The sequence below is a fragment of the Musa acuminata genome, chromosome BXJ1-6, assembly GCF_036884655.1.
Source record: "Musa acuminata AAA Group cultivar baxijiao chromosome BXJ1-6, Cavendish_Baxijiao_AAA, whole genome shotgun sequence".
Taxonomy (NCBI): Eukaryota; Viridiplantae; Streptophyta; class Magnoliopsida; order Zingiberales; family Musaceae; genus Musa; species Musa acuminata.
The window spans coordinates 44091877-44118107 of record NC_088332.1 but is presented as its reverse complement, the minus strand read 5'-3'; the positions used below and the strand labels follow the sequence as shown (position 1 = coordinate 44118107).

Below are 26231 nucleotides of genomic sequence, written 5' to 3'. Positions count from 1 at the left end.
AGAGCAAAACAGTAGCCATCTTAGCACCCCAGAACCCTCCGAGTGACACAGGGTTGGATGACGATTTGGGGTAGTGTTGGGCGTTGATTGGTTTCACAAATTCGTAGGTTAAGCCTACGGGAACTTGCCAACGCGCTCGACACCCGATGAGCAGTCGTTTGCCGACTGTTTGGTTGTCTTCTAAAGTCCTTGTTTTTTACTTCCTCTCTTTTCTCTCTTGCACACCAAGTGTTTGTTGAATTGCTTGTAAGGCTATCCTTTTCGCGAGACATTGAGGCTTGTCCATCTCTCGTTTTCGAACTAATCAATTTGCTCTTTTATAGGTCCTTCGGGACCTAAGCGAGGTTATAACTAGGTTGACCCTTTGCAGATGAATAACACAAGGGTGCCTCACGACTTAGGCAATTTCAGCTATGTGCGTGATGGTGTGCATGAACTCTATTTTGAGAATCACTTGGAAGTCATCCAGCGACACTGCCATTATGTTTGTGCTTTCGCTCCACATCGTAATTTTGATAGGGACCCTCCTTGCTAGCCCGAAGATCTGCTTAGCCTCCAAGTTCACAGCCTTCATCCAACTTGGGCTCTTCTCTAGGTTCAGCCCAAGTCTCCTTGCTTCTTGGTTGGCAATAAAATTATGGGTAGCACCCACGTCCACCATTGCACGAGTTGTTCGACCATTTAGCATGATGTCTATGTACATCAGCTCACTACTTCTTACTTTCTATTGCTTCGTCTTCACGTTCTCACCCACCTAACACTGCAACGTGTTCAACAAACACATTGATCCCATCCGGAGTCCTTGCGACTCCTCATCGTCCTTGTTGGATTCCAAACTATTTAAACTAAGCGCGACGACCTTACCCTTGTCTGATCTAGGGGGATGAATTGATGATGTCAACACATTTAGTGCTTGCTTTTGCGGGCACTCCCTCACTATGTGCAGTCCTCTGCACAAGAAGCATCCATCAGGTATTGGGGCCTTGTCTTTTAAACTCGACCCTTTGTGGGAACTTTTTTTTTTGCTCGATTGCAAACTCCTTCCCTCAGGAATACTTAGATGAGCGATTTTCCAAAAAATTGTTTCTTCTTCCCCAAATCCTCCGAGGAAACCGATTGCCCCAACCAAATCAATGACATTACTTTGATGCAGTTCCTATTGTACTTATAGCTTCAGGCCATCGAGGAAGCTAAACAACTTGTCCTTCTCGGACATGTCTTATATGTCCAACATTAGTGCTGAAAACTGCTTTACGTAGTCCCGAATGGAAGTGTTTTGGCGGAGTTATCTCAGCTTCCGTCTTACGAGAAATTCAGTGTTCTGAGGCAGGAGAGGAGTTCTCAATTCCTGCTTCAAGTTCTCCCATGTGTTCACTTGACACCAACTTTGTTGGATCTCTGCTCAACGTGATCGCTACCAAAGTTTTGCATCCCCATTCAGATACATGGTTGCTATCGAAACTTTAGTTTCTTTATAATCAAGCCTCGTAGCTAGAAAGTATTGTTCCACGTCGAACAAAAAATTCTCGAACTCCTTCACATCCCTAGCACCCCCGTAGCAATGTGGCTCGGGTGCACTTTAAGTTTTGTAATTGAGCAATGCAAGTGATGCTCCCTCCCGTATTAAGAGACCTGGTAAGTAACATAATACCGGATGTGAGTTCCGCCATGACTTCGCATGGGTACTACACAGAGTCTTTAATGTCTTTCGTCAATTGATCTACTTAGGACTTGACCTTGTCGATCCGAGATTTTGCCTGCCCAAGAAGCCTTCATTGGCCTTAGTGGAGTTCCTCTAGACTCATCTCGAGAACATCAAAGCGGGTTTCTGCAACTGTAAGCCTCTTTTTATGGCTTTTCTTTCCGGTTGAAGCTCCGAAATGCACTTCCTCTGCTCGAGGGAGAATAGCCAACTTCTCACTCGCCATTTTCGTTGTCACACTCCTCTTGAGCGACTCCAACAGCTTGAGAGTGAGTTTGCACTTGCAACCTGCCTATGACTGCTTGGGGCAATAGTCCGACTTGCTTCATCTTACTCGATTCACTATGGTGCTTCGCTATGACAAGATTATGAACTTTTGTTGTTTGCATGAACTGCTTGCCCGCTTTGATACCACAATGTCACAGACTTAGTTGGAATTGCCTAAGTCGTGAGACACTCTTGTATTATCCGTCTACAAAGGTTCAGCTTAATTACAACCTCGCTCAAATCCCGACGGACCCATAAAATAATACGTTGATTACTTCCGAAAACGAGCAATGGATAAGACCTGACATCCCGCAAAAAGGATAGCTTTACAACCAATTCAGCAAAAACTTGGAATGTAAGAGGGAAAAAACATGAAAGATAAAACAAAGACTTTAGAAGGCAAATGAACAATCGCAACTCCTCAAATGACTGCTCACCGGGTGTTGGGCGCATTGGAAAGTTTCCGTAGGCTTTATGTGTGAACTTATGAATTTAAACAACGCCCAATATTATCTTAAACCCCATCCACCCTGTGCTACATTAGTGGTTCTAGGGTACTAAGATGACTGACATTTCGTACCGCACCGCACTTTGCAAAAAACAAGCCATGGTGCGAAAATTAAGCCATTCTAGGGTAGTTTTGCCCATTCTGGTGAGCAATCACTCTGTAGCCCTGCAAATTGTTCTTGCTCACAGTTTTCAAGAAAAAATATATAAAAACAAGGCAAAATACATTGCCAAACATATGTACAAGCAAAAAAACCAATGAATGATCCGTTGACAAAGGTGTTGCAAGTGCGCAATGACCATTTATAACAGGTCGGTTCAGTGATTCATTGTAGCTGCAACACCAACAACCATACAAATACAAATAAACTAAATCATCATATGTAAACTTTGCTAGTTTATAAATAAGATCAACCTGATCCATGATGGCTTGGTTTTGAATGATCAAATAGGGTGGTATGCTCAGTTTGGGGTTATTCATTCCATATTTAGTCAAAAATATTCCTACAAGTAACCAACATTAATTAAAGATTTAGGTTAAATAACTAAGACAAGTTGAAGGAAGTCTTAGAATCCATTTCAACCAATATGTCAATAAGTCCGTTTATGGTTTATTCTAAAATACAGGTCTAAATCATCTGTTGTATGATCCTAGAAATGAACTAAATTTATATACAGTGAGGAAAAAACTTATTGGCAAGAGAGAACGACATACACAACAAATATGGCCTTCCAAAAAAGTAGGAAAACCATTAGTTTCTGCTACCAAAGAGACTCAGTTTCACATTTCCACAGTTTGGAAACTCCAACTTTAGAGTAATTGTTGAACAAGTTTAGAATTGACAGGCTTTCATATTTTCCCACATACCATATGTATGTTTTATGATATAAATGTTCCCTCACTCAAGCATAACATCAAATCAACTAAAGCATCAATAAAAGCTACTAAACATGTGAACTTATAAGATTAGTCAGGATTCTTTTAATGACCACCATCTCTGAATAGGTACAGAATGTAGTAATATAATGTTTACTTCTTGACATCCGGAAAGAAGTGACTACAACTTCAAGAAGCAGCAGCAGCAAGGCATAAATTAAGATGCAGCATCGAGATTATACTAAAAGACACCCGAAAAGATGACCCTCATGCAGAAGAGTTAAGAACAGCACCAACCAAACTTCAATCTTGTAATGCACAGCATTTCTTGGATTCAAAGCTCGAATTCCTCTTCCCGCAGTGCAGCTTCAGCAGCCTGCTCTTCCTCATCATCAAGCGCAAAGTACTCGTTCCTCTCCTTTGGCCTGAACATATAAAACATGACGACATAAAAAGCAAAGCTCACAGTCTCCTCTGCCGCCATGCTCACCCACCGATACTTGTAGGATGCGATCGTCTTCAAAGCATACACCACGATCCTTGTGAAGTACAAGTATCCAATCACGGCCATGTAAAATTGCCGAAAAAGAGAGAGCTTGGCGAGAGTCCTTGCGGCCTTGCCATCAGTCTTGGAAGTCTCCTTCAGGGTTCTTATCGACCAGATGATCGGGAATATGATAGCACAGCAGCAGGCGATGTCGATCAAAAGGAAGACCTGGTTCCATGTCACCCAACCCTGGATGAATGGCCCGGTCTCGCCGATCACGGCGGAGGCAATGTTCGCAAGGACCTGAAGGGGGATCACGATCATGAGCACCTTCTTCTCGCGGTCCTGGAGGAAGGGCTTCAGGAAGGACCATCCGGTGCCAATGAGGACGATGACGGTGAAGAAGAGGACGCCTTTTACGAACTTGAAGACGTAGAAAGCGACGTCCCAGCCGTGAGGCGTGCCGGTGGTGCGTGTGTAGTGCAGGTCCTCGGCGGCGAAGAGGAGGTCGAGGGCCTTCGCGAGCAGGAGGCCGGCCATGAGAAGGTGGATCCGGTGGGCGTCAAGCCGGTTCCGGAAGCAGATGTAGATCCAGGCAGCGAGGGCAGCGAAATAGGCGACGGCGAAGAAGGTGTAGAGGGAGGGGACAGCGGACTGGCCGACGGAGAGATAGTCGGGGGTGCCGTCAGAGCGGGAGTTGTACATCCCGGTGTGGACCGACATGGAGACGACTGCGCCGGGGGCGCAGTTGGCGAAGAAAAGGCCGTACTCGTCGGGGTGGGTGATGAGAAAGGTATCGTTGAAAGAGTGGGCACGGGAGAGTCTGGCGAAGGTGAACAGCGGGCGGACATAAGGGCTCTGGAGGGCGCAACTGGGGACGGGGGCGGGGTTCTGGTGGGGCTGCTCCGAGTCGTGGATGGACTGGAGGAGGCTAGCGTCGGAGAGGAGGAAGAAGCCGAAGAGGTCCGGGGAGGCGGCGGAGGACGAGAAAGAGACGGCGGAGAGGGCGATGAAGACGCCACCGGACGGGGCGAAGCCGAACTCCTCCAAGAGGATGAGGGGGCGGGAGTCGGAGGTGATCTTTAGAGCTTTGATCTCCGCCGAAGAGGGGGAGATCAGCGCAAGGAGGAGAGCGAAGAAGGCAAGGGGGGCGGCGCTTCCGCCCATGACGCGAGGCGGCGGTTCCGACGACGCAGACTCTGATCTAATGGTTTCTCGGCCGAGGTCGAACAGAAGTCGCCGCCGCGGCCGATAGCGTGGGTTGGCCGACCGGGGAGACAGGAAGCTTATTGGTGGTTGTGCCGTCAGCCGTTTGTCGTCTTCCGCGGCCAACGCTAAGACTACGGCAGCCTAATCTGCGAGCCAGGTCAAATAGTCCGTCCACAGTCTCAACTTACCGTCCATCTTTCACATATCTATCCTTGTAATCTTTCATAATGACATCTTTACCATCGCAAATTTTAATTACTTCAAATATACAATTAAAAGTTATTTTTGATGCATAAATTTTTTTTATGAATGAATCCTTAATTATTAAGGACTATTCCATGTATCTTTGAAAGTGTTAAATTGCCTAATTAGTAAAAACTCTGTCAAATCATTACAAAATATCAAATTTCACTTTTGTCATTTATTTTTTATAAAAAATAAATTATGAATAATGATGACTATTCTAAGCTTACACTATTAAATTAAATAAGAAAATAATGATAATATCAATCAACATGATAAACATAAACTTTTTTAAATTTAAAATAACATATGACAATATCTAAAAAGTATTAAAGAACTTAAAATAAATGGTTCAACAATATAAAAAACTAATTTATTTAATATAATTATCATAAATTAAATAACATATGCTATAAAGTCATTCTCGTTACGTTCAGGGATAAAGAAAATAATAGATCAATTTCTTTTTATATATATACATATACATTATATTGAAGTTAGCATCGTTCTTGACATAACGGTGGTGTGGTTGAGGTCGCTATGTTTAGAGCGGCCGGAAACCACGGCGGTGCACCACCACTCCGTGGCCGCGCCACGTAACCTTTCGCCACGCGCCCCTCGCTGACCCCTTCTCTATCAAGTTGCTCCTCCTCCATCTCCGAGATAGATCAAACCCTGTTCCCTCTCCTCCTCCTCCTCCACTCTCGCGTTCTCCTTTCTTGATTTGACCCTTCATCGTTTCTTCTGCGATTCGTTTGCATTACTCCTCCTCCTCCTCCATGTCGTGGTTGAGATCGGCCGTCGTTAAGGCCGTAGAGGTGGGCGGCCAGAACAACATCACCCGCACCGTCAAGAGCTATGCCGGCACCGTCGTTTACCACGCCGGGCAGGCCGTCACCGGCGGAGCCAGGATCATTCAAGATCGCATGGTAAACTCTCATTCTCCTCCTTACGCTCATCTTTCTTTCGATTCTTGCGCCAGACCAGGCTTGTCTCCGACAGGGCCACCCAAGACCCGTGGTAATCCTTCTCTCTCTCCCTTAATCCTCAAATTCATGTTTCTTTCCATTTTTGGGCCACAAAAAAAGGCCGTTGCCGGCGGGACCAAGATCATCCAAGACCGCCTTATTAAGTCTCTCTCTCTCTCTCTCTCTCTCTCTCCCCTCAGTTTTGGTTTCTGTCGATCCTAAGCTGGGCCAGGCCATCTCCAGCGGAACCAAGATTATCCAAGACCGCATTATATGGATCTTTTGTATCTTTCTTGGGCCCATCTACATTTGGACCGTAATAAATGCGTACAAATGGGAATTGCAACGACAAGGCCAGATAGCCGACGTCACAGTTACACGACACTGTCTTTCTGATATTTGGGATTTGCTTTAGGTATATTTTATTAGGAGAATCCTTGGATATTTTCTAGCTGTTTTGTCCTTCTAGCTACGTCTACTAAATTAGCTATGTTTCACTGGAAACAAATGACAAAAAAATTCATTCAATGTCAAACAAGAGTTCTTGACTAATATAAATCTTTAGGCAGGAGCACAAACTAGAATGATTGTTGCCTCCTAAGTTGTGGTAGTGTTTCCAAAACCCAAGAACATGCTTCCCTTAAAAGCACATAGTTCTTGCTGAGACAAGATAGTATCAAAAGTATTCATTGCCAATTCACCAAGCAGTAACAATGAAAAGCTTTTCTACTTTTATATCTTTTATATGGACATTGTTGATTATTGATGGATGCATTGTTTTATACGCATACAACTTCCTTAATTTTATAGGGCATTCGAAACTCTAAAAGTTTCAAGCAAACTGTGAAAGGATTGGAAGATGCTGCCGTATCCTGCAGGGGAATAGAAAGAGTTGAGCTATTGCATAGATGGCTATTTGCTCTGGAAGAAATTGAAAGGATGCATGGTAATTCAGTTGATCACAAATCTCATGAACGATCTCTATCATCTGAGGAGAGCTACTCATCTCCTAGAGATGTTTCATTGGTCAGTATACTAGTTGGTTTAGCATATCTTATCTTATGGCTAAGCAAAATAGATTGTTTGTTCTGTTTTCTTAGAAATATTTTTCTCTTTGTAACTTTTATTTACTGCTGATCTTTATCTAAGCTAAGTCACTGTTTTGAGCATCTGAGAAAACATGTCATTCATCAAGCAAATGAGAAAAGAACAAACTTGTTTTATATCTTTTACTTTATAATCATCATATGCTTTTCCCTGTCATTATTTGTGACTACAATTTAAATGATCTATTTTGCAGAATCAATTTGAATATCAGTGTTTCTCATATAGTGATACATTTTTATACAACATGATATTTCACCATATGATGAAATAGGTGACAAAGCGGAAAAACTTATGCAGCCACAACATTAAGTGCATATTCTAGATGCTGAAAATTTCCAACTCATGCATTTTCTTAGAAACCTATTTCACCAAACATTTGAAGTATATATATATGTATGTATATATGTATGTATGGATACATACATACATATATATTTATACACGTCACACACACACACATATATATATACACACATATATATACACATTGATGAACATCATGCTAGGCTGAAGTATTTTTGGAACATTAGTGCATATTGATGAGATAAGTTCCTAGAAACATGATTCCTGGCTCAAATGTGGTTTCGTTTAACTTTATAAGACTTTGAAGAGTTTTGTATTATGTGTGGCAATTTTAATAATTGGAGCTTTGTGTTGTTTCTTGTATTATTCAAGTTTTTTTTTGTTTAGCTTTTTGGATTAGGTGTTGCTGTTAGTATGTTCTTTGTCTAGGAGATTTTACTTTGCATGGTAGTGATTTTTAAATATCTATGAGTATATCTAATATCTTCTAGGATGGATGTAGTAATTATTTAAACTCAAAACTAACAGATTTAGGTCTGTTTTTCATAAGAAGATAGTAGTTATCTTAATTTTGCAGAAATAAGATAGGACAAAAGAAGAGGAATAAAACAAGAAGGAAGACAAGATCAGAGAAAAGTGCTTAAGTCATTGGTCGAAGACAACCTATCTTCTTTGAACTAAACAATAATGCAGCTATTAATTGACAGACATGTAACATATTTATATTCTTCATGTGATTTTGTGTCTTACTAAACTAAACAAACTTTTAAACGAACTTTTAAAGACAGGCTCCCCAAACTTAAATCGAGCGGCTAAATAATTCTCTCAACTTAGTCTTTATCTTAAATATAATTTTTAAAAACGAAAAACAACTCAAAATAGGACTTTCTACCTTCTGTCAAAAGCACTGTTTTTCCTTTGGTAATTATATTTTCCTTTGCAATATCACCAGAAATATTCTGCTAAATTATGCATGATATTGTTATTGAACCAATAATAAATTGCAAAATACTAAATTTCATAAACTGAGTTGTGTTTTTCTCCATTTTATATTGCCAAATAAATTTTTAAACTTGCCATGAGCTGAAAAATGACCGATGATTGAAAACTGTTTTTGTTGATCTTTATTGTTATATGCAGAATCTATATTTTGATTCTGATATGGGGGTTGAATCCATGTACTTCCGGGACGTATTTCTCTATAGCCAAGCTCTTGAAGGGATTACACTGTCCATGGTTAGTTTGGCTATCTTACTAATAGTTTATAAGCTCTCCTCGTTGTAATTGTATAAATAACACAATGTGTATATCCATTACTAATGTAATTGTCTGTAGACTCTGTACCATATATTTTCCAATAGTTTCAGTGTCGTATGCCATCATTTGGAACTCATTTTAGTTATCTAGATATATAGTAACCTTCAGTAGTCAGAATTTGGGTGCTTTGTATAACTTAGCATCTTTTGGATGTTCTATGTAACATGCATTTTGTATGAACTTTTGGTAGATGTTATATAATATTCTGCTTATAGCTTCTTTCTATTTTATGCAACTTGTGCCTTTATATACCTTTTCTCTGAAGAGGCCATTCTCAAGTATGTGTCGCATATATACTGACTAAATATGCTTAGGATATGTTAATGCTTCATAACAAAATGGTTTGTCAAATGGAGGTATTAAGATGGTATTGTCTCTTTTTTTTTTTTCAGTTTCTTCAATCCGTTTTCCTTGAAAGAAAACTCTTAAAAAGACAATTGGAATTGTTCATCTTATTAACTGATTGAAAGTCTAAGAAAATGGTATTGGTTTGAATATTAAAACGTGATTCCATTTTTGAGGATAAAAGAACCCTGGCTTAGAACTTCTTTCTCCTGTTGCTCAAGTGAAAGGAAATGTTGCAGTCAACCGGTTATTGTGTTGTAGCTGATTATTGTGGGTCGCTGGTGGCAAGGTGATGACTCTTAGTAGGACCAGTCTTGGTTCAAGTACCTCATTTTCTTCTTTATTATCACTTTTATTTTCTCCTATTGGCACTATTGAATCAGTATGATGCTGTGCTAAATCACACCAACGCCATACATGAGGAGTGATGCTGATAAGGCATCCTTGAGTGTGACCATGGCATGTCTGAGATCAGGTAGATAAATGCTTATGAATAATTGACATCCAATATGCCTTGCAGGGTCCAAGAATGCAAAAGACTATTGTCACCCAATTTGGCACTAAGTTGATGGGAGCTTGTGTTGGGATTGGGGAAAAAAATAATAATTGAATAGGCATATGCAGCTGTAAAATTAGATGACCAAGTAAAAGAATATGATCATACACAAAAGATGTTATTCTAGGAGGCAGATAATTCATTTGATAAACTAAGCATGATGAGTCTGAATTGCATGAGTGAGCAATGGAGGGTGGACTTCTAATCAGATCATCTGTTGCTTACTCTCGAGTCTTGACAACATTTTTTGCCTGGTCTTTTTATGTGTACATACATTGGTGGGAAGTGCAAATACCAAGATGATGAATTCTGTTCTCTGAACTTCTAAAGTCTGAAACAATCCTGATCCAAGGAATAACGATCTAAACTAATACCCAACTCAATTGAATTAATAATTTTTTACTCCATCTCCACTATCAATGTGTCTGTCAAAGCTTTCCAAATTGGAGCCAGTTTGCATGGTTAGAAGAAACTAGGGTAGTCAATCTAATTGCACTCAAAGAGTTCAATAACTATATTGCATCTCCTATTTTTAGTGTGTTTGGGGTCATAAATGCTTTGAGCTGCACAGAAATAGTCATGTACTTCCAATCACCAGCTTTTAGAGTTGGCTCACCCTGCTTTAAGCTTATTTTGAGTCAGGACTAATAACAAGCTGAGCTAGTATATGGCTTAAGCCACTTAACTAAAATTCCCCTGAGGTTTGACAGAATAGTTTGATAAGATGGTTAATGAGTTGAACTGAACCTTTGTATCACAGTAGGACTCAAGCTTGAGCAGTCAACAGAAGCTGAGATCAAGTAAACCAGAGTTCTTGCTGCAGTCTCATGTAATCAATCCAAGTGTTATGTTACACACCTTTTGTTTTCCAGGAAATTGAAAGATATTACAACAAATAATACAGAAAACTACTCCTTTTAGAAGTCATCATTTAATGCTTCTGGTCATAGTCCATTCTAATCATATGTCTCTTTATATTGATTTCTTAGGAATGAGAAGTGAAGGACTAACTTTAGGATGATAACAATAATAAGTGATACAAGGGATGGAATTCTACTTCTAAGAATAATTCTGCTTTTTTATGTATTGTTTGATATGGTTTAGGGTGACAACAAGAATAGCTCTTTTCACAATAATAAGGGGTTTGTTTGATATGTATCCTAAAGCCATATGTATTAGCATAATTGGATTCAGTCATCTGAATTTGTTTTCTTGTCGTTTAGACACAAAAATTTGACATTGAGTTTATGAACACTAACTTGCTGAGTTAAGAAATACCTTTTCATTGTTTAATCTGAAAGTTGGGAACCATGAATACTCTATTGTAATTTTGACAATTTTCTGACTGTATTTGATGTTGGGGATTGTTCTTGCTGATCATGGAGGTTAACCGCAGGTTAACTCTTTTCTATGACTCAGATTCTGGAAGCTCCGAATGATGAAGAAGTGTCTCTGCTCCTTGCAATATTTGGGTGGGTGTGATGCCCTTGTATTTTATAATTTTTTGCTATCACTGTCTTTATATCCAGGGGTCTATTTTATTGATGATATGTACTTAAAAGTTAAAATTTTACATTGCTATTATTGCCTATCTGTTATTCCTCTAGTTTTGTACACTTCCATGTAGGCAGCTCGAATAAGATTGTTAATAGTGTGATATTAGAAATCCGTAAGCCAATTCTTAGTGCAAAATAGTGTGGAGAAAGTAGTTTAAAATGTTTACTCTTGATTATGACATATCTTAGAATGGTGCTTATGCAATTCAAAATTCAAAGGGCATTCATGCTCTTAATTAGATCATAAGTATAATAAACTCTTCGTTAATTAGGTTGTATTAGCTAATATATTTTAGTTAAAAGTTTGCAGTAGGTCTGGGCTATTTTCTTTCCATTTCTATATAATCAATTTATTATCCTGTGTACCTCTGAAATAGATATTTCCAAGCCTATTTGCAACAGAATTAGCATTGTGAAAAATAAGGGAGATCTTATAATTGAAAGAAAAATTAAGGGAAGCATGACAATTTGTAATTATTTGTAGTTGGTCAGCAGGATTCTTTGTTTTTCTAGTTGAACGATATTTCAGATTCTGTTTCACCTAGTTTAGTAGGTCAATACTGTTCTGTGTTCTTATGTCCATTAAAATTTATTCTAATGTACTAACAAACTTCCTAAGTTGCATATTATATAGAACCACATTAATTTTCTCATTTACCTTTAGCTTTGTAGCTATGTATATAAGTTATTTTTCTTGGGTTGATTTTACGCAGATACTGTCTGACAGGAGGTAAGGAAGTTCATAATGCTATTATGAGCAGTATACAGGACATGGGCAAAGCTTTTTCAAACTATCAAGACGAAGTATTGGTATACTCAATTGCCTTTAAACCAAAAGATGTGATTCCTTATTTTTCCTTTTTTTGCAGGATATTGCAGTCTGACCTGATCAGAAATTCCATTGAAGTAAATTTGCATCAATAGTAAATAATATTTGAACTATATTAACAGAAATATATAATCTGTTACATTAATATGTTTTGATAAGAAGCAAAAAATTGGGTAGTCCAAGAGTTGTTTTTTAAATCATTGACAACCTTTAAGCACAGTATCTTTTGTTGTTGCATGTGGATGTATGTGTTCTGCCTAATTTTGGTCGATGTAAAAATTCTAATTTGCATGAAGTTGAACTCATAGTTGACCTTGTTAAAATGTGACCCTCATTTGGAGGTGTTTGTATGATTGCTGGAAGAGATGACATAATAGAAGTTCATTATGTTATTGCATTTACGTCAGAAGTTTAGAAATATTTTATGTTGTTGCCTTGTTGGAGATGTACATGTATGATAATAGTTCTAAATTCTAATGTATATATGAATTATGATACAGTACAAATATTCATAAATCCTTATCTGGTACACATGGCACATGTAACTTGTTGGTGCAACTTTTGCCACAGATGTCACATGTAAGGTTCAAAATTACAGTCCGCTACTAATGCCGTATTGCAAATTTGGCATAATGGCAGATCTCCTTGTTAATTATTTTAGTTTAGCTACTGATAAAGAATTAAATATTGTCACAACAGATTTGTAACTTGGTGGATATCCTTAATAGATACTGTAGTGTGATTGCTAGTTTTGATTACCGCACAATATGGTAATTGTACCAAGAAACCTGCATCAAATATTTAAACTTGGGATCTATAATCATACTAGCCCCCTATTGGACCGTTATGAATCTGGTTTACCATGATGTACCAGCTGTTGCAAGCTGACTCTAACAGGGTAAAATGGAAATAAAAAAATTGAAGACATAAAAAAATGATTTTTACGTGTGCCTTCTTCCTTCCAAGGTCCTCTTCTCCTCTTATTTATTTTGACACCTTATGGGTTAATAGTGTTTCTGGCTCTTAAGGGAGAAGGCTTGCAAGTTTTGCTAGTCATGACTTTCATCAAGAATAATTGGTCCCGTGCATTTGTTGAGCATGAAAACTGAACCAAACTGTGTGGTATTATACTTCACCAACTCACGAATTTGAGTTGATATTTATGTTTAGCCTCTCCAAACTGTGAAACTGGAACCAAACTATGTGGTATACTTCACTGACTCACTAATTTGAGTTGATGTTTATGTTTAGCCTCTCCAAACTGTTGTATAGTGCGGTCTGGTTATGCCCCCTGTCTATGGTTAATCTGACTGGTGGTCTCATCAGACTGATACATATTGCTTGTGTGAGTTGGTGTACCATGAAGTTTGATCCCCACATTTGCATATTGCTTTTGCATGTTCAGATATTATACTGACATTGTCATTGACAGTTTTCTTATGAGAATTTGGTGACCTTTCAATTTGTTTTTCCTTTTTTTTATTCTTATCATATTTTATTTAAATATTTCAGGTGAAGCGGGAGGAACTGCTTCAGTTTGCTCAAGGTGCAATTTCAGGACTAAAGTTAAATGCTGATATATCAAGGTCATCAACCAGACCTGCCTTTATTGTTTCTTTGGTTTCATTCCATGCAATTTGTCTTGCATTGAAATATCTGCTGTCATTTACTTCGAGGAGAAAAAAAGAATAAACTAACAGGAAGTTGAATTCTCCCATCAGTTAAGTTGCATAAAATTGTTCAGGCTAAGGATACAAGGGAAAGAAATTTATGAGTCCATTGGAGCCAAAAAAGGGTGAGTGAGGACAGTTTGCTTTAAGTTGTATTTTTTGTCTCAGATGCACATATTTCTTTCTATTAAAAGTCAAAGATCAGGGAGTTCCCCTTCTCAAAACAAAGGATAGAGAATTTAGGCTGTTGGTTTTACTGGCATGTAAAACTAGTATTATACATGATTGAAAGGAATTCTAGTATCATACATGATTCAGTTCTCTTTGCCTGTAAGTGAACCTTTAGAAGAGTAATCATTGGCAAAGACTTTTTTGGATAGGGAAGGTGGGGGGGGGGGGTAATGTGTGGTTAGGGTTTTGTCACACTGGGGATTTGAATTGCTTAGGGGTTGGGTTGTTGCAGCCTGGAGTAGAACCCTGACTTATGTTGAGGAGGGTTATATAATCAAGTTAGGTCACTTTAAACAGGTCTGGATTCAAGTTGGGTCAAGTTGCTCAAATCTTGACCTAGGCCCAACCCAACTATAATTTAGTTCATATCAGGCTTAGTTTATACAGCTTTGGGTTTGAGTTGGGTTGTGTTGCTTAAACCTTGATGTAGGCCCAACCCAACAATAATTTAGTTCATATTAGGCTTTTGCAACCCAGGTTTGACCAAGGTTTCTAATTTCCAAATCCAAACCCAGTTTTCATTAGGTTGGTCTCGAGCTTATAGGCAAAGTTATATTTCTATTCATGGGTCATGCTTGTGTTCTCTGATTCTCATTGCACATCATTCTCAATAGTAAGTCTGGTTCATATTGTTTCCAGGTTAGAATATGAAGTCAAAAAGCTTCAAAGGAAGGTTGATGGGATGGAAGTGTTGCAGGTCTCCTCAGGTCAAGATCATGTTGGTACATCAGAAAGGACAACTGCCTTGGTGGAGGTATGCCTGATGTTAAAAAAATTTCTTCTTTTTTCATGTACATTATGATAATGAGGAAAAAGAAGATGAATATGTTGGAAACAAAATGCATTTAGTACTTATTTTGCCATTACTTCTCTTTAATTTGTTATAGGAGTTTTTGTTCAGTGTATTGTTTTTAAGGAGCTGCAGTTTCTATGGTTAATTTTGTTGGAATCTGCTATGTTACATTTTTCTTATTAGTACTACTATTACTAAATGGTTCTAGGATTATTTTTCTTATTAGTGCTGCTATGTTAGGCCCTTTTTTTTGGTACATTTGTCCCTGCATTATTGGATGCCAGAAGATTGGTAATGTCTTGATAATTTTGTTTGTCAAGAGATTTAATTTCTTGGGTTTCTATCATCGGCTGTAGTCAAACGTAGTTGCATTTTCTAAGGGGACTCCCTTATATGCTATTTGTTGGGAGCCTAGGATATCTGATGCTGGACAAATTCATGACAAGTACATTCTTTTTTTGTTTGAGAATAGAGGAAGGGAAAGACAAAGGAATAAAAGGTGACAACTTTGGAAGATGATGATGAAAGGAGAAATTATAGAAAAAAATTTATGCTTAAGACTCACTCTGGATGAAGGATCAACTTCCAACAGTGATGATCTCACACCTCCGTACCTACCTCTTGCACATGGATTATGAAATCACACTACTGGAGATTAAAATGTGACCTCACATCAAGCACACATACATAAAATGGTTTCATTATTACTTATTCATGCTCTAGTTACAAATTTATTCTTTCTTTTTGTAAAACCCCAAGTACAAGAAGAAAAGAAAATTTCAAAAATAGGGAAAGAATACAATTACATCAAGATAAATCAATCATTTACTTTTTTATTCTCTCAAAATATAAATTTTCATATTTGTTTTGGCAACTGAACTTCCTTGTGAGAACATATCTGATCATAAAACCTCATCGTAGAGATGGAATATTAATTTTTAATCAAGATTTGTTCTTTCCGTCCAAGGGTGGGCTTGGGACAACAGTAAGGTTTATCTTTGCAACTTAAAAAACCAAATCTCTATTCAGAGGTAAAGCTGTGTACATTGACCCTCCACAGATCCCACATTTGTAAGAGCCTCATGCACTAGGTATGCGCCTTATTTGCCCTTTCCATCTCAAGAGATAGTGTCAGAGAGGATATTCAATCAAATGATAATTTGATTTCTTACCTTCCTTTTGTTTATCATAGAGTGTAAGTTGTGAAGTGCAATTCCATTAGTGTAGATAAAGCTTTAATATGAAAAAGTCTCTCCCATGTTTGATGTTATATATGTTAATATCTTGTGAAAATGTATTTGTTCTGAACTCTTGAACTTCATCCAGATGCCTTGAATTCAGAAATATGTGATCGTGGCATTATTTTTCCTGGGCATTGGGAATACATGATTTCCTGTAGATGCCTAGAATCAACTATTTTAGCGTAAATCTAAGTTGATTTGACATCAGGAATCTTCGTTGAGAAACCCATAATTGTACATCATAAATTGCATCTAGGAAGTATATTCTTGGCATTTTGAAAAAAAGTGATGCCTCAGATTATGTCTTTTGAATTTGCTTTTAACGTAGATAATGAAGCTTGTGCTCATGAGTGCTTAAAGATTTAATGCAAAAGAATTTGCAAGCAATGCAAAAATTCAGGTTTTATCTCATTGCATAAATTTGCAAAGGATTTCAGCTCCTAATAAGATAAAGGTACTGTTCCTATACATCGGGTGCTCGGTTAAGATCGATAATTATACATTTGACTGGTGGGCAGCTCACCGTTGATGATGAAAGTGATAACGGGCAAACAAAGGGCACAATGATAGTTCGAACCTTCGACCTATGGAAACAGGACCCGGATACATCCCACCAGGCTAACTAGATGAGTGCATATTCATCTTAAGTGCATATACTTATCTCTAGATTAGCGCATAAGTTCTTTCAGCATGTATTTTAATTTTTAAGTGCATTGATTTTATTCATCTTCTCCTTTTCCATATCACACATTTATGCCATATATTTGACATGATTTTTTTCCATTTTATTGCTGGTTTGTTTACAAGTGATCATGGTATTTAGGTTTCTGTGTATATTCTGTAGGTTCTAAAAGAGGCACTAGCAGAAGTTTATCTTTGTTCTAGATTGGAAGCACTGCTTTTAAGGAAGAAAAGCATAAAAAATGGGGAGTCACCAGATATTCATTCTCAAAAGGCATGTCTTATCTTTTTAATTTGGTCCATGTTTGAATATTACAGTCCGATGTATATAAAGCTAGATGCTTCATTCTCATGCTAATTTCTATGAGCAATGTGGTTATGTATTTAGCATACAGTAAGCAACTTGTCAGAATGCATTGCATTATACAGTGACCAATGCATTTACTTTATTTGGTGAACTCTACCTAAAAAGAATTCTTAGCATGACCATTTGATGCATTCATCACTGAAACTATTTTGGTTATTCATGTGTCACATTTATTGATAAAATATTTTATGCCTACTAAGAATGCTTCTTCATTCTCTCAGATTCAGAGAAAATTAATTTGAACCCCAACGTGTATATAAATAACCTTCGTGCCATTTTTGTTACATCAAATCCAAATGGCAAAGATTCAAATGAAGACTTTCATTTCAGTTTTTAGTCATTCAAGAATTGGATCTTTGATACTTAGTAGTTCATACTTGGTAGTTTGTAATGTATAAAATTATAAATTAGATTCTTCTGAGTTCTGACTGTTAGCATAGCTGTCAATCACTCCAAGACATGACATAGGTTGTTCTTTTCATTGAATACTTTTGAAGGTAGGATTTTAAATTCTAATATACTGAGAGGAAAAGTAATTGTAAATATTATGAAAATTGTTCTAGGATTGTCAAAAAAGGTTCTGTCCCATTGGAAGACGATATAAGGCAATGAGAGCACCTGGATGTTTGTTGTTAACAAGAATGGTGAAAACCAAACTGTGAGTAAGTTGGTCATGATGAAGTCCTTTTATTTTCTTGCAGAAATAGCAACGGTTTATATTCGTACTCTTAGGAGATTCACTAAATCTTTTTTGGTTATTGACCTTGTATTAGTGGGAAGTGGCTTCCTGAAATTTCTACAAAAAAAGAATTGAGGAGCCAGGATTGTGCAGGAATAGTTTCTTTTTCTTTTTGAAGTATCTTCTACTAAATACTGAATGCTACTTTGTTTGCATGTCTTACCTTGCTAATTTTCCGAATTGTTTATTTTCTCATCCAAAATGTCCACTTGCATTCATCTTTAGTAAAATGGAGTCATTGATGAAAATATTATTAATAGAGGAATTGGGGGTTTCGTGTTTTTAGGTATTAAGACAATTATAAGACCTGCAATACATTACTGTTTGAAGTATTTGAATGGTCAAGAAAAAAGTATGTATAGAAAGTTTGTGTTAGGAGATGAGAATGTTGAGGTGGATGGGCAAAATTATAGAAAAAGAACTCTACACATCAATGAATAATAAGGTTTAGACTAGAAAGAGAATTAAATGAAGAAGAATCATAGATGATGTGGACAATTCTAACGGATTTTTATAGATTCTACGGTTATATAAGATGAGTTAATTAGCATTAGTGTTACGAGAGGTAGAGTGAAATCTAGGAAAGATTTTGTAGAAACAACTAAGAGATATTTGAATTTTCTGATTTAACTATAAGTATTGTTTTGTACATAGCTCAACGATGGAAAAAAGATCCATGTGATCGGTCCCAAATGATTGGACCATCATGGATTTTCATCGTTGTTATTGTTGTAGTACCCTTGTTGTCATAGTCTCTGCATCTATTAGCATTAAATCAATCTGAAGTAAATGTTAGTTACTGTGAAGCTAAGCTGCACAATGTCAAATTTGTTCTTAAATATTCCTCATGTATACCCTCAAAAGTTTGCCTGCTGTCAGAAGTTCTAGTGCCAAAATTGTGACATTCGAGATATTACAGATATGTTGCATAATGATGTTGTTTGAACTTTGACATGATGATGATCACTTTTTGGTGTTGTGAGCAACGATTTACAAGGGTATGTGCAAATATACATTATTAAGTGGTAAACAAGTTACTTTTTGCAAACGTTGGGTTATTTGAGAAACCCCCATATATGCCTCTCCAATTTATGATTGCTAATTACTAGAATGATCAATGATGTTATATTGGATGTGTTTCTGGTGCTGCACTTTGTTTTGCAGTTCTGTTAAACATGTGGAAGTTTGCTTACTGATTTTCAACTTTATGTGCTGATTTACTGCTGAAGCATAATACTTACCATAATATGTTTAGCACCTAATTCTTATAGGTGACAGCTTGCAAGATTTCTTTTCAGATATTAATTCAGTAGTGAGATGACTTATTAAGTTTTGCCACAAAGGTTGAAGCTTGTTCTAATAATGTTATTTGAAGCTGGCAGGTTGATAAGTTGAAAGTTCTAGCAGAATCTCTTGCCAACTCGTCCATAAAAGCAGAAAAGCGTATCCTAGACCACAGGTCCTATATGACACTTGTACATCTCTTTCTTTTATTGTTTGGGGCATTTGAAATTTTGAATTATGGTTTGCTTGGCTGATCTCTTGTACATGCTTTGGAATCGATGGAAGTTCTGTTAGTAGCCAGATCAATAGATTCATAGTTCTTTTTGGTGGCAAAATACATCTGTTTCTACTGCCATCAACTAGATAGCAGTTTAACTGCAATCAATGTTGATAATTGCCCATCAAATAAAGATGATTAGTCTAATGTCAATTTAAGCCAATTTACTTTTCTTCTCCGCTATGGTGACTCAGACCCATTTAATCATGTTCTTTGCTCACAGTTTAATATGTCGAAACATGATACATCGAGTCTACCTCCAGCTTACACAACTTCCTCTTGGAATAATGTATTAATCTTATATGGGTTTTCATGTAGTGAATTACATGTGTCAATCTTAGCATCCAAAGTAGTATGGAAATTTGCCCTTTGTTTGTCTCCTCATTTCCTGCTACACGTCCCACTCAGCCCACAAATGCTGAGGTTCTAAAGATGATCTCTTTTGTTTATTAGTGCCTTAGCCTTCTGAAAGTCTGCTTCTTATGTGTGTTTCAACTTTCATATACCAAGAACTTTTCTGAATGCAAAACCGTTTATGGTTGTAGAAGGTTGATCTTATATAAGCTTAAATTTGTTGTATCGAAGGTAATATCCTCTCATGCCGACCAGCCTTCTTGTGGTTATTCCTACCACCTAAATTGCATGTGATCACCCTGACTGCCGATTTAGTATTTGCTTTAATTGAGATCGATCTTTTAAGAGGTCTAAACCTCGAACTTGATTGCTTGTCTTTTATGTCTAAAAACTGACACTATATAGATGGTACAAGATTTGGCATTTGAGGATGAAAATTGATATTTTTTATTTTAGTGCAAATATATGCTGGTTGGACCTTGAAAGAAAGTTATTCGTTTGGAAATCTTAATCATGGATTATCTAGAGGTGCTTTAAGGTTCTGAATTTTTAAATATTTCATAGTTTTCATACTTTCACCAGATATTCATCGTTTCATTAGTTATAGGTGAAGCATAATTAGAAGCGTTCTATTTACTAATATAAAGTATAGTGCAATTTATACTCTTTTCATCCTTGCCACTGAAAGTTCTCAACTTTGCCTTGAGCTTCTAGAAAAACATATTGTATAGCATTCCACTTATCTGTTGCTCCATTTTCAAAGCAGACATCAGAAAGAAGAGGCTCTCAACTTTCGCATAGCTAAAGCCAATGAAGTTAATGAATTTCAGAAGGTAAACATTTAAAAACCCATGTATGCCAGCCATCATAATTATTCACATGAAAAAAATTGTAGCATCATGGACCAATATCCGTTTTTATTTCAGAATTACAGTTCTTGCCAGAAATTTATATGCTCTTTCTTTACTGAACTTTGAGCAATTTAATTCTCGGTTGTAATATTTCAGATTCTCCACTTTTTGATTAAAAATATATTAATTTTTATAACACAAAAGTAGAATAGGTCTTGTCTCAAAGGCAACTGCCCAACCATTATAAAAAAAGGAGTTTAATAGGATATATTCATACTCATCTTTTCGTGTGATCCTTTCTCATGTTTTCAATTGATAGTCCTCTTTATTTCTTGTCTATTATAGTAGTGAAATTCAAGGTTTTAATAGAAGGACAAGTGACTAGAATGTGGATCTGGTGAACTGACTGATTTTCCCAATCGGATTCAGAACGGGGTGTATCCATTGGTACACTCATAATTTTGTATTACTGTGCAAATATGATTGGTACATACATATTTCTATTTTTAATTTTTTTGGCTGTAAATAGTTGTTGAGAGCTTTCAGAAAGCTGCAAACGGCTGTTGACAGCCAACAGCTCTTTACAGATAACCCTCCACTCTCCCTGTTGTAGCCTTCATCGCAACTGCAGTCTGCCTCCATTATTGGCACCTTGCCATCCACCACTTCTGTCTTCTCCTTGTGCAACTGCTGCAACCTCCTCTGACTCGATCTATACTGATTGACATTGGTATGAGCTGGTATTTATCAGTCCATGGCCTAATTCAGACACGGACCAGGTGATTTTACCGGAACCAGTTTGACACCAAGTATATAACCCGGTAAAGTAACCAATACCAAGCTGTAGCAGACAGTTTGCCTACTGCCTGGTACTGGTACTGGGACTGGGAGACTGTCCTTTCTCCATCAGCAACTCCTTTCTTTGCGGCAACCTGATTCGGCTTATCACTTGGATACCTTGGATCATACAATCCTGTGGAAAGGATGATCTTTTGGAATGAACAACTCACGATATGAGTTGCATGACTGATGAAAGGATTGTCCAATCCTTTAAGATTTTAATTTATTTAGATGACCTGGATTAAGAAGTTCAATTTTGATCAAAATCATGCAAACTAGATTCTAACATAGTCGATCCTGACAATATTAGATGTGCTGATTAGATTATGTGAGACAAATAGAGGTAGAGGAAAACTCAGAGAACTTTATTGGTCTTACTTTGAAATTTGAATAGTAATAGTGTCCTTACTCAATAACCCTCCAAAAACGTTGTAATGGCAGGAGCACTAGTCTGACCTTTTACATAATTGGGCTATCGTGTTGATACATCATTCAATTTCATGTTATCTTTATTTTATATTGGTGTGGACTCACCTGATAGTTGTTGTCTTGTGCTTGTCATTTTTAACTGATTCTCCAGAATAGTTGACATAACTGATCTTATTCATCAATAACTTAACTGTAAAAGAACTTGTATCCATTTAAGCTTTTATAACACGTTACTCTATGTTGTGACCTGCCTGGATATCATTCGTGGTTTGCTTTTGTCAATCTAAAATCAGGAATTGCTTTCTGAGATTGCTGGACTAGAGAAGCAAAGAGATGGACTTGAGGCTGAACTAAAGAAGGTAATTTTCATGTCAGATCTCACCTTTAGTTCATGAGCTTATACTTATTTTGACTCTATCTTAGAACTTTTCTAAGTCTATTTATTTAAAAAGATTGCTTTATCTTAAGTCATTGACATCACTCTGTTGCTCAATATTCAAGAGATCACCTTTAATATTCTGCCAAATTTTTTAACTTGCTTGTCATCTGGTAGTATGTATTCTTTTTCAATATACATTATATGCTTATCATTGCCATCGTGTTATGTGAATTTTCTAAATAAAGGCTCAGAAGATCATAAGTGGGCTCATGTAGGCTTCCTTGAATTGTAAGTTTCTTGTGTTGATGACTTGATGCCAGTTATTTGAAACCATCACAAGCTAGTGTGAACTGTTTCTGTCTCCCTGAACTTTCTGCACTCTGAAAACTCCATCTTGAATGAAATTGCATTTCAATGTCCAATTTGGATCTCACCATCATCTTTAGTTCAAATCCTACATGAACTTCCATGGACTGCTGAAAATACTTAAATTAAAGAAAAATGCTATCAGTTTATTGAGTATAGGATAATCCTTATGATGGTAGTAATGGCTCTGTTAATTTAACAGGGCTGTATGTAAATTATTTATCACATTGGGTGGAAGGTGAGATTCCCTAGGAAAGTTCATAAAAGCAAGCCTTTATTTTCATCGATTTATAAGGGAAATTTTTTATGTATTTTAGTTTTTATGAATATACCCTTTTGTAATGTATATCCATTTGTTGAAAGACAGCTGCAACTTTTATCATCCTCAAATTATGTTGTACCTGTAAATTTAATTGATTCCACTACTGTCATATTTAATTTTAACTATTTTGAGATACCTCCTTCAAGAGTAATGTTGAAATGCTAATTTCTACTATAACATTTTTCACAAGAAATAATAAATATTTAATTTAAAGAATGATGAAGCAATTTGAATAAAAAGTTGGCAGCTCTGTTGTTGCCTAATCATACTGTTAGTGTATTCAACCTGAGATTGTCTAGTCTAATTGATGAATGATGCATGATGCTACGATGTGTATAGCTTCCAGAACAACTTCCAGTTTATGCCATTTGAAACATCAACAAATTCACAATAATTTGTTGAGATTTGGAATATAAATCAGTCCTACTTATGATACTCCACCAAAATTATCATTCTTCAGATGATTCTGTTGATCTTTTTAGCAAGGTTCTTGACTGGAGCTGGACTCTGTTGTAGGTTAATGTTTCTCTGGTATCTGCTTTTGCACGACTTAAGAGAACTAGGGAAGAGAGAGACCAGTTTGATGAAGCAAGCAATCAGATTGTCATGCACCTGAAAGCAAAGGTTCTCAAAATCCAATCCTTTGTCTGAAGATATTTCCTTGTGAACACAGGTGTGATAATCCTAATACAATTTTAAGTACCAAGTCTTTGAATTTTCTTTAAATTACAGGAAGATGAGCTTGCAAAATCAGTTGCTTCATGTAAAGTAGAAGCTGATATTGTCCATATCTGGATTAATTTCTTAGAAGATACCTGGCAGCTTCAATCTTCATACACAGAGCTAAAGAACAAGCAGATTAGGTACATGCTCTAGGATAAGGATTATGATGTTGTCCCATTATCTATCAAGTTCAACAAGCTCTTTTACTAGTATCCATTTACGATTTGTCCCTTTTCTTTTATATTCTTCTTGCATAGTGATGACTTGGAGAAATATGGGAATTGCTTTTTAAAGTTGATCAAGTATCACCTTTCTTCATGCAAGGTATTGCTTTTTCCATAAGTGTAGTTGGGAAATATATGAGTTGTATAAAGGTTTTGTTGAACTGATGGACTCTTAATTTTCTTACACTAATGTAATTCTTGTCATGTTTGACTTTTGGCTGGTTTCCGTTCTTTGTACAGGATGAACTGAAATCTTCTATTGCTCACATCAGCACATATGTGGAGAACTTGAAACAATTTAATGATAGGTCATATATTCATGTATTATAGCCATTTGATGTACATGGTGGTTATTATTTTTCCATTGGTTGAATGCCTTTTGCCATCATGTTTGGCAGGTCAGACTTGACTCAGAATTCCAATAATGATTCATCTAAAGATTCAGACTCCAAAAAATATCTTGAAGAGGAATACTTGGCAACCGAAACAAAGGTATGCCAATGCATAGGCTCATTGATAGTTATGATCATAGAGTTTGACATTTATGCAATGTAAACAGATAAAAATGATACCTTTATATGTTGAACCTTGTGCAAGCAACATGAGGGCTGTCTTTTTAGACTATCTAGTACCATTGACCGAAAGGTATTATATGGTACAAAAGCTAGCACATGCTTGAGCTTGTTTCCAAGTCTGCTGCAATCGAGTTTTGACTGATCTGTATGTTTGTGTCGCTCTGTGATTTTGATTGCTTTTGACTTTATACTTATTTTAATGGGACATGGAAACATCCAAGATTATTAGTTGTTGACCCTGTTAGGAAGTCAATTGACAACCAAATATCGTCACTATGTAATACTTTGTGCACATACAGCAAAAGCTACCTTATGCATCACAATTTTCTTAATTCATGGTTGTGACATAGAACACAAGCTAGTCTGTTCTTCAAGCTTAACAATGTTTTAGGATGAATCATTAGGAAAACTTGGTCATCCATGACCCATGCCAATCCTTAAAGAAGTTTTGGAACAGACATTTCTTACCTCTTAGATTATGGAGGGATCTGAAGTTCTTGAGAAGTGGATATTTATTATAGTGTTGGATATTTATATTATGACTCGAACTGTCTTATTATTATTATTATTATTATTTTCAGATTGTGACTGCCTTCCACGTGGCTGATCACATGAGGGGGCTATTTTATACTGAAGGGGAAACAGGTTCCAGGTATCGCTTTCATCTCTGCTCCGACTCACAAGTATATGATGACCGTAGCATATGTTTCCCTTTTGTTTTTTTCTTCTCCTTTGACATATACTCTTCTCTGTCCTAATTGAAGTTTTGACTGTTGGCCAACTTCTATGCAGGAGAGACAATCCGGAAGTGACGGAACTATTTGAATCGATTGAGAAGCTGAGAGTGGACTTTGAATCCATCGAAAGACCTATTCTGGAGATTGAAATTCTTAAGGAAACGCAATCTGACGAGAGACTGCAAAAAGATCCTCTGCCTGCTGCTCAAATCACTAGTTCACCAAGACTTGGAGGTGTCGAGTGGACAACCGACGATCTATCAGATACGGAGTCAGAAATCGCCAAACTGGAAATGGAATATGGAAAAGCAGGCATGCATTGCTCAACCGATGAGATTGGAAGCTGGGAATTTGATGATCTCGATCATTAACCGAGTCTGGGTCGAAGTAATATAGATGTCTTGCATGCTGTTTAAATTGTCATATGGTGAATGATGATGCTCATCATGATCTGCGACCTGTGATCGACAGACATCCGCAGATCTGCTTTGACACCACAAGTCTAAAAGAATAAGGTACTTAATTGTATATTCTTTTGTATATCCATTGTTATCATGGGAGCTCTATCTCCATTTTTGCAATATGAATCTGTATTTTTGAACCGGCATGCATCAATGCTTCAACTTCTTAATTATTCCATCACGTCGAAGTCGAAATCATGATAAATAGACGTCGTCAAACCTGTCTCATGTGTCTCATGTTAAACAAACACATTTGGGACAAACCGAATTGTGACAAAATCGAGATAGGAAGCATCGCAGTTCACTATTTCTGGTTCATCCCACTGTAGTATCCAAGAGTTGGGAGGAGAGGATTGAGCGGCAACACGCGAAAGAAAGCAAATTATATAGCTCCATTTTGGTTTACAACCAGTC

General features: G+C 37.0%; 2 protein-coding genes across 2 annotated transcripts; one reads left to right on the top strand and one right to left on the bottom strand.

Moving 5' to 3' along the window:
* Positions 1-3430: 3430 nt before the first annotated feature.
* Positions 3431-5210, bottom strand: LOC103989742 (protein CANDIDATE G-PROTEIN COUPLED RECEPTOR 7-like). Its single transcript, XM_018828258.2, has one exon. It carries the CDS (start codon positions 5005-5007, stop codon positions 3688-3690), a length of 1320 nt encoding a protein of 439 aa, XP_018683803.2. The 5' UTR covers positions 5008-5210; the 3' UTR covers positions 3431-3687.
* A 588-nt stretch (positions 5211-5798) lies between these two features.
* Positions 5799-25928, top strand: LOC135677222 (uncharacterized). Its single transcript, XM_065189294.1, has 18 exons — positions 5799-6221; positions 7071-7286; positions 8811-8906; positions 11308-11360; positions 12158-12254; positions 13786-13859; positions 14814-14928; positions 17053-17163; positions 19378-19454; positions 20677-20743; positions 22324-22389; positions 23614-23721; positions 23830-23960; positions 24078-24144; positions 24285-24352; positions 24443-24536; positions 25201-25271; positions 25412-25928. Exons 1-18 carry the CDS (start codon positions 6072-6074, stop codon positions 25725-25727), a joined length of 1977 nt encoding a protein of 658 aa, XP_065045366.1. The 5' UTR covers positions 5799-6071; the 3' UTR covers positions 25728-25928.
* The last annotated feature ends 303 nt before the right edge of the window (positions 25929-26231 follow it).